General features: G+C 37.4%; 1 protein-coding gene across 3 annotated transcripts in view; it reads right to left on the reverse strand.

The window, feature by feature from the left end:
- The window catches only part of VPS41 (VPS41 subunit of HOPS complex), a 197,682-nt gene that overhangs the window by 103,889 nt on the left and 80,408 nt on the right, over positions 1–13,385 (reverse strand). For all 3 annotated transcript variants that reach the window (XM_070466633.1, XM_070466630.1, XM_070466639.1), the window contains one exon: positions 433–507. In XM_070466633.1, the coding sequence (XP_070322734.1) occupies positions 433–507 (75 nt within the window). The remainder of the gene's footprint in view (positions 1–432; positions 508–13,385) is intronic.

The raw sequence follows: 13,385 nt of genomic DNA on the forward strand, positions 1-13,385 counted from the left end.
TAACTGGTGTGTGAAAATGAAAACCATGGGCCCACAGAAATCATGCTCACAAAATCCAATTTTGTGGATTTATGGCAGAGAGGCATTAAACCACTGTCTTGCAGGAACTGCAGACCAGTCACTGAAGTCTAAGTGGCACGCCAGTAATGATTAAGGTGACATGTCCCCCTGCCACAGTTGTTAATCAGCTTAATACTAGTCACATTATTGACATTCTTGTAATTACTTTTCCTTACGGCACATTAGCGCAAAATATATTTTACTTTAATTATGAGCGATCAGGAGTAAGTCCGATACACAAAAAGAATAATCAAGGTTCTCCAAATGCAGATATCCAGTAAGTGCAGTGCTGTTCCGAGACCCTGGAAGTGGTTACATCACAACCCCTGGGGTTACAGCAGCGCTTTCCATGTGATCAGGCAATCCCCATACCTTGCCATCCTCTGCACACACGCCCATGTGTTCTCCACTTTCATCCAGGCTAACCTGATTTATCTTCACAGGACTCTATTAAAAAAAAAGAACAAACAAACATGAAAAACATTTCTATGTATCAGAAGTCAAATGCTTCACCTCTTTGTAAAATGTAAATGATACAAGTTGTCTATTAGTTTAGACGTATGAGTTCAAGACATAGTTTGCTTTTGCAAATGAAAATGGTAAAATATAGCTTTGTTCCCGGACATATAATAAGGGGAGAAACCTCAGATTTCCCCAAATTACCTATTTCACATTCTGAAGTCCCACTAAGATGGTATTTTTTCTTACTTGCTTATATGCCTTTTTATTTATTCTGTTCTATTTACTCCAGAGTCCGATAATTCTTTCCTAGCCAAATTCATTCAAAGAACAAAAATCCCAAATAAAAATCATGATGTAATGAAAACTGTTAGCTTTTTAAAAAATTGAAGTATAGCTTGTTTCTGGTGAATAGCAAAGTGATTCAGTTTTACACACACGTGCACACACATACTTTTTCATATCCTTTTCCATTATGGTTTATTACAGGATATTGAACATAGTTCCTTGTGCTATATAATAGGACCTTGTTCTTTACCTATTTTATGTATAATAGTGTGTAGCTTCTAATCCCAAAATCCTAATTTACCACTCCCTCACTTGCTTTCCCGTTTGGTAACCATACGTTTGTTTTCTATGTCCATGAGCCTGTTTCTGCTGTATCATATTTTAGATTCCATATATAAGTGATATCATATGGTATGAGTCTTTCTGACTTCCTTTACTTGTTATGACAATCTCTAGGTCCATCCAAGTTGCTTCAAATGGCATTATTTCATTCTTTCTTATGTCTGAGTAACATTCTTTTGTACGTATATACACATCTTCTGTATCCATTCATTGGCTGATAGATGTCATGGTTGCTTCCATGTCTTGGCTACTGTTAAAGGGTGCTACAGTGAATGCTGGGATGCAGGTGTCTTTTGGAATTCAGTTCAGCTCAGTAGCGTCTGACTCTTTGCAACCCCATGAATCGCAGCACGCCAGGTCTCCCTGTCCGTCACCAACTCCCAGAGTTTACTCAAACTCATGCCCATCGAGTCGGTGATGCCATCCAGCCATCTCATCCTCTGTCATCCCCTTCTCCTCCCTCCCTCAATCCCTCCCAGCATCAGGGTCTAGCAACTCTAAAATCAGTTGTTTTAATCTGGCTTACCAGCCAATTCATTTGTTCTTCTCTTATAAATTACAAAATCAACTTTTTATTTATACTTTATGCCTATTACTTTCTGGGGGAAATCCACAGGGTCTGATATTAAGTTTGTCATATCCTAACTTTGTCATCCTCCAATCTTTGGAGTAATCTCAAATTGAAAAATCTGTGAAGATAGGAATTAGGCATTCTACTTTAGATGTATTTTCCCTAGAGGAAACACACTGCACATTTAATATTTTTCACAGATTCCAGTTCTCTATGTAGCCAGCTGTTTTCTCACTATAATATTCACACAGGTGATTTTCTAAATGGAAGTCAAAATTAGTAAATGGTGACAACAGTAAAAAAAAAAAAAAAAAAAGGCAAGCACTTCTTTTCCTTTTTCATTTTTTAAAATTTCTTTCTTTTTGAATGCAACAAGTGGTATGTGCGATCTTAGCTCCCTGACGAGAGATCAACCCTGTGCCCCCTGCACTGGAAGCATAGTCTTAACCACTGGATCACCAGGAAAGTCCTTTTTCTTCTAGAAGGGTGACAGTATCCAACCACCTTTCACAAAACGTGATAGAACAAATTAACCATGAAAAGAGAAATAAGCCTTCATCATTACAATATAAGCCTGCAAATTACTTTCCCAAAATACATAACCTTAAAATAACCTGGTTAGTGCATACAAATAAAATGGAAATACACCAAATTGATTGTTCCATGTTTACTGGAAAATATCTCTGAGCTAGAAAACAATGGTCAGGGTAGACCAAGACTCCCAGACCTTGAAAGGCCACTCAGGAACTGAAGACTCTAAGAGAAATTCCCGTTACAGGTGGAGACAGCTGACTATAGAACCCTTTGTTATCCAGACCCTGAAATGCAGCTCATGAAAGCCAAGCTGTCTCCTTAAAAGTTCCTAAAATGTTAAAAGAGGAAAGGACCTCCCAGACAGATCTTTGATCTCTTTACAAGAGAATAAACCAATCCCAGATGAGATTCACAACAAAGGACAGAGCCAGAGTTCTGACCTTGAGAGCAGTGAAGATGCTTTGTGATGGGCAGCAAAGAAGCTATGAAACAAAAGCTGAACTGAGAAAGCATTGAGGCTGATATGTCTAGACTTCTGGTCAATGAGTCTGAATGACCCGCTTTTACAGTCTCGTTTGGATATGTTGTTTCCTCACTGAGTACCTCCTATTAACAATTTTCTGATTCTGACCTTTTGTTCATCAAACAATTTAATACCCATTTTACTCTTGGCAAATATAAACCCCACCTACCTCTGATTGTAACTTAATTGACATTTGATTATAATCTACCTCAGACTGTAATTTAATAGGTGCACAGAGCATGGTCACTGCCAAGGTTTCCTGTCCCGACCAATGTGGTGCTATCCACATGTGGCTATACCAAAAGTTTAATTAGTCAAAATCAATCACAGTTAAAAATTCATTTCCCCACTTGTGCCTGCACATGCCAAGCATGGAATAGCCATATGTGACCAGCAGATAACATATGAGAAAGCACACAGATCACGGAAGGTTTTCATCATTTCAGAGTTCTACAGACAACGTCATCCCAGGCCCACAAGACCGAGTCACAGTGCTTCTTCACAAGGCTCTCTGTACAACTTACAGTCAGAAGTGTATCTTCTCCCCACTTATCTGTCAAATTGTTTTCTGTCATTTCTTCTTGGACTCTGTGCTCATGGCCTGTTCTAAGATTCTCAGAATTGCACTGTATTATTTTTAAAAACCTGGATACATGTTAGCTGAACCTCACAACTTTTGAGGAAAGCAGTCAGTCTAAGATGGTTATCTCCATCTCACGATAAGGAAAATGAGGCCTCAAGAGTTTACTTGTGAGCTCATCTTCACAATTAAAACAAATCCCAAATCATGAGTCTGATCTTCCTCTCTGAAAGGGCTTCCTGCCTGAAAGGGCTCTTCCTGATGTCTTCCCAATCTGTAGTAATGACTGATATATTCTTCTAGTTGCTCAAGACAAAAAACTTTGGATCCATTCTTGACTCTTTTCTTTCAGGCTTTACCTCGTTATCTGTCAGCAATTCCTACTACCTCTTCAAACAAAATTTCATCACTTTCACCACCCCAACAGCTGCCATCATGGTCCAAGCTACCATCATCCTTGTTTGAATTACTGTAACTGTCTCCTAGCTAGTAGACCCACTTCTTCCCTAATTCACCTAGAAATCCCCTAGAAATTCAACAAACTACAGAGTATATGTTGTTAATAGGTGGATCAGACAATGTGATTCCTTTGTTCTAAACTCTCCAATGGCCTCCCATCTCAGGATAAGGTCCAAAGTGCTCACTATGACCTGACGGTCTGAAATGTTATAGCGAGAGCCCAGCCTTATCCTCTCTTGGCCGTGTTCTCTCTCCTCCAGCCACAATGATCTTCTTGCTGTTTCGCCAGCCCTAGAACCTCTGAATTTGTTTGCCAGGGCTTTTCTGCCAACTCTTCACTGGTAATCATCTTGTCGGTGATACTCTCTGGCCACTGGAGCTGAAGTTTCAACACTCTGCCCAAACATTTCATAGCTGTTATATGTATTTTTTCTCCTTAGCACTTACCACTATTTTACTATGTATTTTACATATTCATCTTATTTACTGTCAAATTCACTCACTGGAATATTACTTTCATGAAACATAGTTCAAAGAATACAAACTTTCAATCATACACAAATTCTTTCAGAGAACAGAATAAAAAGAAAATCCTCCTTGACTCATTTTACTAGGACAGCATAACCTTACAACAACAAAGCTCAACAAAGGATGTTAGAAGAAAGAAAAAAATACAAGTAAATCTCACTCATGAAAAAAAATGGAAAAATCCTAAAGAAAATATTAATAAAGGCAGCATATCTAGAATAGACAATTTTATTTCAGAAATACCAGGCTGATATATGAAAATTAACATATATTTTTGCGTTGATAAAATAAAAGAGGAATATCATAAGATCATCTCAAGAAGAAGTTTATAAGATCATTACAATGATGCAAAAAGTGTTTGATGAAACTCAACACTCATTCATGGTAAAAATTCTTAGTATGTTAGGATAAAACTTCCTCAATTTCACTTAAGGTGAAATGTTTCACGCTCTCCTTTTGCTGTCTTTACAATATTGACTCTTCTAATCCATAAACATGGAGCAGTTCTCCATTTATTAGGCCTTCTTTAATGTCTCTAAATAAAGTTTCCTATGACTTCCCTTGGAGGTCTCATCATGCTTCATTTTATTCTGGGAGTAGCAATGACAGTCAGCAGGATTTTCTCATTCCTGATATGTACTATGTAACTCCATTTATATAATCTACAAAAATAGGCAAAACTACACCATAGTGTGCAGGGGATGTACACAGAAGACATAAAACAAAAGAGAAAAGCTAAGCATTTATTACCAAAAAGGTCAATACAGCAGTTCCTTCCAAGAGTACTGTGCATGGAAGTGGGAGAAGGGATCACAGAGTCTATTCTTGACAGAACAGTAGTGATAAGATTGCTTGCTTTATTACTATTTGTTCTACTGAGCATTTTAAAGTGTACTTTAAAGAGTTATATTTCAAAATAAAAGCAAACATCAAAGATTTCTAAATAAAATTTAAAAGAATTTGCCCATGAAAATGTCTGGGACCTATGCCTTTAATGGGTTATTTTTTGGTTTACATTTTTCCCCCATAACTGTCAAGCTACTCAAATGTACTAATTCTATGCTGGTCATTTATATTTTCCCAAAAAACTGTATATTTCAGATTCTTAATGATGAAATAGTTTTATTTTGTATTCTTATAATATTTTAATAATACCAATGATATTAATACTATCTAGGAAATAGTAACACAACTAGCACTATTACTAGTAAGTAGTTAATACAACTACCACTACTACTAAATATTTACTATATGCTTCTTATGCATCAGTCTCTAGTCTAACAGTTCTATTAAATATTATATCATTTAATCTTCATAGAAATTACCCTATACCTATGAGATAGGTACTATTCTTTTTACTATTTGGAGATATGATGATATATACATAATGATATCATTCATATTAATACTTTATTTACTTCTTTTCTTTGATTTCCCTTATCAGGTATATATCAGTTGTATTGATCTTTTAATATAACCAATACTACCATTAATTTGCTTTATTTTTTAATGTTTTATATTTTATGAATTTCTACTCTTATTCCATATTAATTTTCCCTTTTTTCCTTAGAACAATTTTGTTGACCTTACTCTAACTTCCTAGAGTTAATATATTGCCCGTTAGTTGTAACTGCTCATTAGTTAATCATAAAATAATCAAATGCTTCGCATTTGCCTTTGGGTATACCAATGGTCACAAATCAGAGACCAGAAAATACAGTGAATTATAATAAGCACAACCCCTTTGAGAAAAGTATTTTATTTTGCTTCATTTCTAAGGATAGTGATTGTGTTATGTGACTATCAAATTATTTAAAAAACTCTACTGTGACTAAAATTATGGTCAGATATGTAGTTTGCATCTGTCTCTTTGTTAAATTAATTGGTTGTTTGTTCTTTGAAACCTAAGATTTCACCATTTTGAAGTAATTCATATCCTTTATCTTTGAACTCAAAATACATATATTTTCAACCATGTTGCATATATTATTTGATTTCTATACATTCTTGTTTACAGTCTTCTTCCTGATCTAGAGAAGACTGACAGAAACGTTTCAAAAACTTCCCACTAAAATTGTACTTTTGTCTATTCCTCTTTGATTTGCAAATACATCTTCATCTAGATATCAGATGACCTAAACTTTGGCAAAATAAGAGCATAATTGTTATATTTTCCCTTTAACTTGGACATGCCATCAGTACAGTATGCCTTCTGCTGGTTAAAGAGCTTTTGCCTTAAGCTCATTTTTCTCACATTTTTACTGCCAAGGTGCTTAATTTCTGCTTGACTTTTTATATTTTTGATCACTTCTTTATGTCTTACTTCCATTGACTTGTAGGATATTTGTTCTTCAAAGATAAACCTGTTTTTCTTTTATTAACAGAATACCTGGCCCATTTAATGCTGTCTTAGTTGCTACATTAGTTTATATTTTGAAAAATTATGTTTCTCTATTTTATTATTCTTTTGTTATATTACTCAAATTCACTTCTCTTGGTCTATCAAAGAATTTAGATGTGTTTATTCTGTTTTCATCTTATTACTGAGTATCTTTAAAATTACTATAATACCTGAATTATGTCTCCTCCTCCTGCCTCAAATAAATGCAACTGTAATAACTGACTCATTTAGAAGACGAGGTGTTTAGCACATGTTTATTTACTCCCTCCTTCTTTTCTTATTTTAAAACAAGAGTACAGATATTTTCTATTTCTTAGGTCATTTCAAATAGAATTGAAAAGAGAAGCTAGTTAACATATCCATAAAAACTGCAGTCCTAAACTATATGCTCTAAGCATGAAGCCAGAGGAAGAAACTGTTTTGTTATCAGGGTGTCCATAATTTTAAAATTGATTCACAACAGGTTATTATAGATTAAGGACATTTATCCCTGAGTGTGAACACTGCAAACAACTCTGCAGCTTACATACATTTTAAAATACTCTATAGTTTTTGAAGAAATCTGGATTCTTTTTCCTCACATAAATCAAACCAAGTAAACAGACAACTCACAAAAGAAACAGAAAAACTATAAATAAACAGGAACAATAGGCAACCTCAGTAATAACCAACAGATGCAAAGTAACGCAATGAAGTATTTCACCTGTAGAATCCACAAAGATTTTTTCCAAATATTTAGTTTTAGAAAGGAAACACAAAAATAGACACTCTTACACTGGAAGTAGTAATTCAAATGTGGATAAACTCTGGAAGATCATTTAGCAATGTGTATCAAAATTCTTTAAAATATGCATTGCCTATTACAACCAAGGAGAAGAATGAAGATTATTGTGCAAAAATATGCTTTTCATAGCAGAGCTCTCTTTTAAGACACTGAGAAATGGGAATCACCTATAGCTCTAAAAGTGAGACGTCTAAATGATAATTTTTTTTTAAATTAAGTTTGCTGTTATTCAGTCGCTAAGTCATGTCCGACTCTTTGCGACCCCACAGACTGCAGCACAGGAAGCCAGGCTTCTCCTGGAGTTTCCTCAAACTCATGTCCACTGGGGCTTCCCTGGTGACTCAGCTGGTGAAGAATCCACTTGCAACGCAGAAGACCTCGGTTCAATCCCTGGGTTGGGAAGATCCCCTGGAGAAGGGAAGGCTACCCACTCCAGTATTCTGGCCTGGAAAATTCCATGGACTGCATACTCCATGGAGCTGCAAAGAGTCGGAGCAACTTTCACTTTCACTTTCTTTCACTTTCATGTCTATTGAGTTGGTGATGCCATCCAACCATCTCATCCTCTGTTGTTCCTTTCTCCTCCTGCCCTCAATCTTTCCCAGCATCAGGGTCTAAAATGAAATATTACATAGAAAAAAAATTTGGCTTTGATCAAAGAGAGGTCTGTTCTTTCTTTGGCTTTTAGGAAGTCATCTATTCCACACCTACATAGCTAACAAGTATGTCTTATAGTGGGGACTACTCAAAACCAACCCTGTGATTTAGGGTGAAACCTTTGGGTCACAGGGTATTAGTCAGTCCAGAAACTGAGATCAACCATGTTGATCCATGGTTGGATCAACCGTGACTCATCAACCAATCATGTCTCCAGAATAGAGCCCTAATAAAATCCCTCAATACAGGAACGGGGGTGCTGAGCATCCTGGTAAGCACACATCTATGTAGGGGTGGGGGTACCAAGCTTCACTTTTTGGAAGCATCCCAGGCACTGTCCTTCCTTTGGCTGAATTATTGATCTGCATCCTTTTCCCATAATAATCCATCATTGTGAGTAAAACAGAGTTCAAGGAGTTCCATGAGGCCTTTAACTAATTATGAAACATGAGGATGGATTTGGGAACCCCCAGAACTCGCAGTTGGTTTCAGAAGTATTCAGCAGACTTGGGAGCCTAGAGGACTATGCATTCAAATCTTATAATTTAGCTATATGATCTAATGTTTATAAATGCGTGCATGCTCAGTTGGTCAACTCTTTGCAACTCACTGGCTCCTCTCTCCATGGAATTTCCCAGGCAAGAATATTGGAGTGAGCTGTCACCTACTACTCCAAGGGATCCTAACCCAGGGATCAAATCACTACTGTATTTACAGGTATTATATATATATATATATATATATGTGTGTGTGTATATATATATATATATGTCTAGAAGTAGATTTCCCAAAATATTAGCATTACTTCTATCTGAATGCTGACATACTATTCCTGTGACGACTGTTCCTTTCTAGGTTTTGCTAATTTGGGGGGTGGGGTGGCGGTGGGGAGCTGTGTTATATAGCATGCGAGATTTCAGTTCCTCAACCAGAGATTGAGGAACCTGTGTCCCCTGCATTGGCAGTGTGGAGTCGTAACCACTGGACCACCAGGGAAGTCCCTGCTGATTTTTTAGAACAAATATTTATTTTATTTGTAATTAAAAGATAAATACTTTTAAATTATTATGTAGTAAATCCATGAATCTAAAAACAAAAGGAAATCACCATTAAGCTTACTTGTTAAAGTCATCCTTTGGGGGACCTGCAGCATCCACTTTTATCTGGAGTGGTAAACTGTGCATGTTAGTTTTTATAACAGCTTCATAACATTTAATAAAGAATAAACAACAAGATTTCAGTAGTACAGCTGTCCATGGTACACAATCATTCCACTCAGGAACAAACGCCTCATGTCCATCTGTCTTTTCTAAACACCAGAAATAAGTAGCAACACCACCACAACAGGAATAAGAAAGGACACGGGAGGAAACCAGGAGTGCAAGATTCAGCTTTCCTTCAGTACTGATTTTTTCCATCTGCCTGCTTTTATACATATAATGTAGGGAGTATGCTGCAGAAAGATAGACGACTGGAATAGATGTGGACAAGGTTACAGAACCAGAGGGAAAACAGACCAGAGCAAAATGGCCTCAGCTGTATTTTCCATTAGCTACAATTTTATTCCTAATGGAGACATGTTTGGAATTCTGGACAATATAAGTGAGTTGGTTCAAAAATCAATAATGTCAAGCTGACACCATAGAACATACGAAAATGTTTCCTTAATGGAAGCAAAAAAAAAAGAAGCCCGAGGAAACAGGAGGGGCCCAGGACCAGCACACACCTTCTAAAGCCAAGTCCACGACAGGTGGTCCCAAGGTCTTAAAGAAAAGGCAAAATCACCCTCATGTCCACCTCATGTGATAATCAATTACCTAATGTACAAGGCTTGAAATAAATACACTTAGTATGGATTATGTCAGCTCTTCAATTAGAAATAAATTCACGGTCGTTTCAAAAGCTGCTTTTAATGGCGTTCTTTGTGGCCACTTCTTTTCCCCCGATGCTCCTCATCATCCCACCTTAAGCTATTGGTCCCCCAACGCGAACCTCAGAAATCAATCTGCTAATGTATAATTGGTAAGGCTCCTCTGACTAACAAATGGATAATTGATTCCTTCACAAATGCTGCATCCCCACGGACACCGACTGGAAAGAACAAGAAACAGAAGGTGGGGTGTCGTTGACGTTCTCCCGGAGACCCGCTCCTCAGCGATGGCAGCATCCGCAGGGCTGCCCACACAGCTCCACGCTCTCAGTCATCCTGAGCAAGCAAGCTGCCCCCATCACACGTGTGAAAAGCACGTGTGTCCTTTCAGACTTGGGAAGAGCTCACTTTACTGCTGATTTTCCTCTCCCCTGAGGACACACCCTGAGATGAGCCAGACCTCCAGCTGGACTTAAGAAGTCTCTGCAAAATACACCTAACTGTGGGTTTTCCACACATCAACACAACAAAAGGAAGCAAAAGAAACATTTATTTTCTAATGGACTTATTCTATGGCCAGAATGGCCTAACTTAAAAAAGAAATGTGATGAAGAATAGTTGATTTACAATGCTGTGTTAACTTCTACTGTGCAGCAAACTGATTCAGTTAGACACACACACTTGTATATATATTTTTTTCAGGTTCTTTTCCATTATGTTTGTATCATAAGATACTGAATATACAGCTCCCTATATTGTACAGCAGGATCTTTTTATCCATTTTATACATAATAGTTTGCATCTGCTAATTCCAAACTCCCCAATACATCCCTCTCCCACTTCTTTCTCCTTGGCAACCACCAGTATAGTCTCTATGCTTCTCTCTCATAGGTAAATTCATTTGCATCATATTTTAGATTGTGGAATATAAGTCATATCGTGTGGCATTTGTTTTTTCTTTTTCTGACTTATTTCAGTTAGTATGATCTCTCTAGGTTCATCCACACTGCTGCAAAGGCAGAAGGGCCTAACCTTAACTAAAAACTCTCAGACCTTCTTAGCTGCTCTTAGATTTTATCTCTAGGTTCGCTTTAAATCCTTCCAATCAAGATGGGGAATAATCAAAGAGAGGCAACACTGAAGCTGGAGAACCTGTGTGGAGCTTTCTCGAAAATCTCAGCATACAGCTTCAGTGAAAGCAAAAGAGAAGGTTTAAAGGCTGCACCGCATTCCCTGGGAGATCCTCTCAATGTCCCTGCCACTCCTAAGCACCATGGCAACTGGCCCGGCCCCTCCTTACTGCCAAGGGGTCTCCTGAGGCCACCAAGAACTTCCTGGGGTTGAAGCAATCAGGGGCCTTTCAGCTTCACTTTGCTTGATCACTCTGTGACAAATGACCCTGCTGTCCACTGCTTCCTTCCAACTTTCTCTTCCCTCAGCATGAGGAACACACCCTCTCCATTGTTCAACCTAACACGATGGGCTATAAAAGCACTGTTGAATATTAACAAATCAAAAGATAAGGACTTCATGTTACCTATAGTTTTGGGACAAAAACAAAATACATCATTCTTACCACATTACAAAAACAAAAGACTAAAAAAATCATGAACCCACTGTATTTTGTTTAGGAGATACAAATATAGTATGCTTTCCTTTAAGAAAGTGAGGGAGGAAGAGAAACCATCAAAAAACTTTAAATCTTAAGTGCACACGTATGACAAAGGCTAGGGCAAGAGACTGAAAAAAATCCTAGAAGAAATGATGAAGTTTGACTTCGAAGCAATAATAAATTCTGGATATGTGACAAACGGGCTTCCTAGGTGATGCTAGTGGCAAAGAACAAGCCTGCCAATGCATGAGACTTAAGAGACATGGGTTTGATCCCTGGGTTGGGAAGATCCCCTGGAGGAGGGCATGGCAACCCACTCCAGTATTTTTGCCTGGAGAATCCCATGGACAGAGAAGCCTGGTGGGCTACAGTCCAAGGGTTTTTAAGAGTCAGACATGACTGAAGTGACTGAGTATCCTTGTAATAAAATATAAATAAAATAAATGAAGATCTTAAAAATCTTTAACAACAAAAACAAAAGAGTACAATAATGACTAAACATACAATAAAACACTGGTTCAGGACTGAAACAAAATAATGCAAAAATAAACACTAAAGTAACAGAGATAAAAATTAGGAGACTAGAAATTTCTAGTCAGGAATTTAAATTATTGAATTAATTACCAGAAAGCTAGATGATGACCTTCATTTAAATGGTAAAGTTATTTAATGTTTTTCACACCAGGGACAGACAATGAACAGGACAGCACCTACGCATTCTCTGGTCCAGTTCACCAGCCTTATACTTCAAAGGTGCACATTAGCTTCTTAGGTGACCTTCCTCTCCTGTCCCTGAATAGCCGAGAGCCACCACTGTGCTGTCAGCATTCCGTTTCCATTCAGAAGCAAGGGAAGATATTTAAAGTTAGAGGCACAACTTTAGATTGTTAGATAAGTACGCTTAGAATTGAATTATGATAACCACCTAAGAAGAGTCCAGAACTTGTCTACAAAAAACAAGAGTAACAGTGTTACTGGTTTTTTGGGCGGCGGGGGGTATTACATATTTAAATGTGATCACAATCATTCACTAATGAAAAGGCTTGGCTCACTGCCTTATTTGTGCCTCTTCTCCATTTCTCACAGGCATGGATGTGGGAAATAGCACGTGCTGTGCTGCCATTTATGCCAGCTGATGTGCAAAGGAGACCCTCAAAAGAAACCAATCACATAAGGTATATTAAAAAAGTGACTGTCTACTCACTTCAACTCCTTAAGTTGACTCATTCACTAACACAGTAAGGGGTTTTTTGCCTGAATGCTGCCACCAAAGCTGCTTATGGAAAGGTCACATCCATAAGGTTATCTAATATTTGATAAGGAAGCCAAAAATATTCAATGGGGAAAGGATACTACTTTCAGTAAATGGTAGGAAAACTGGATATTCACATGTAAAAGAATGAAACTGGGCTCTTATATACCACTCACAAAAATTAACCACAAAATGGATTAAGAACTTAAGGATAATATCTGAAACTGTAAAACTCTTAGAAGAAAATAACGCAGAAAAGCTCCTTGACATTGGTCTTTGCAATGATTTTTTGGATAAAACAGCAAAGGCACAAGGAACAAAATCAAAAGTCAACAAGTGGGACTACGTCAAACTAAAAAGCTCCCGTGCAGCAAGAGAGAAAAGAAACAAAATGAAAGACGGCCTGAAGGATGGAACAAAATGTTTGCAAACTAAATATCTGATGAGAGTTTATATCTAAAATAC

This window comes from Odocoileus virginianus, chromosome 1 (assembly GCF_023699985.2).
Source record: "Odocoileus virginianus isolate 20LAN1187 ecotype Illinois chromosome 1, Ovbor_1.2, whole genome shotgun sequence".
NCBI classification, from domain to species: domain Eukaryota; kingdom Metazoa; phylum Chordata; class Mammalia; order Artiodactyla; family Cervidae; genus Odocoileus; species Odocoileus virginianus.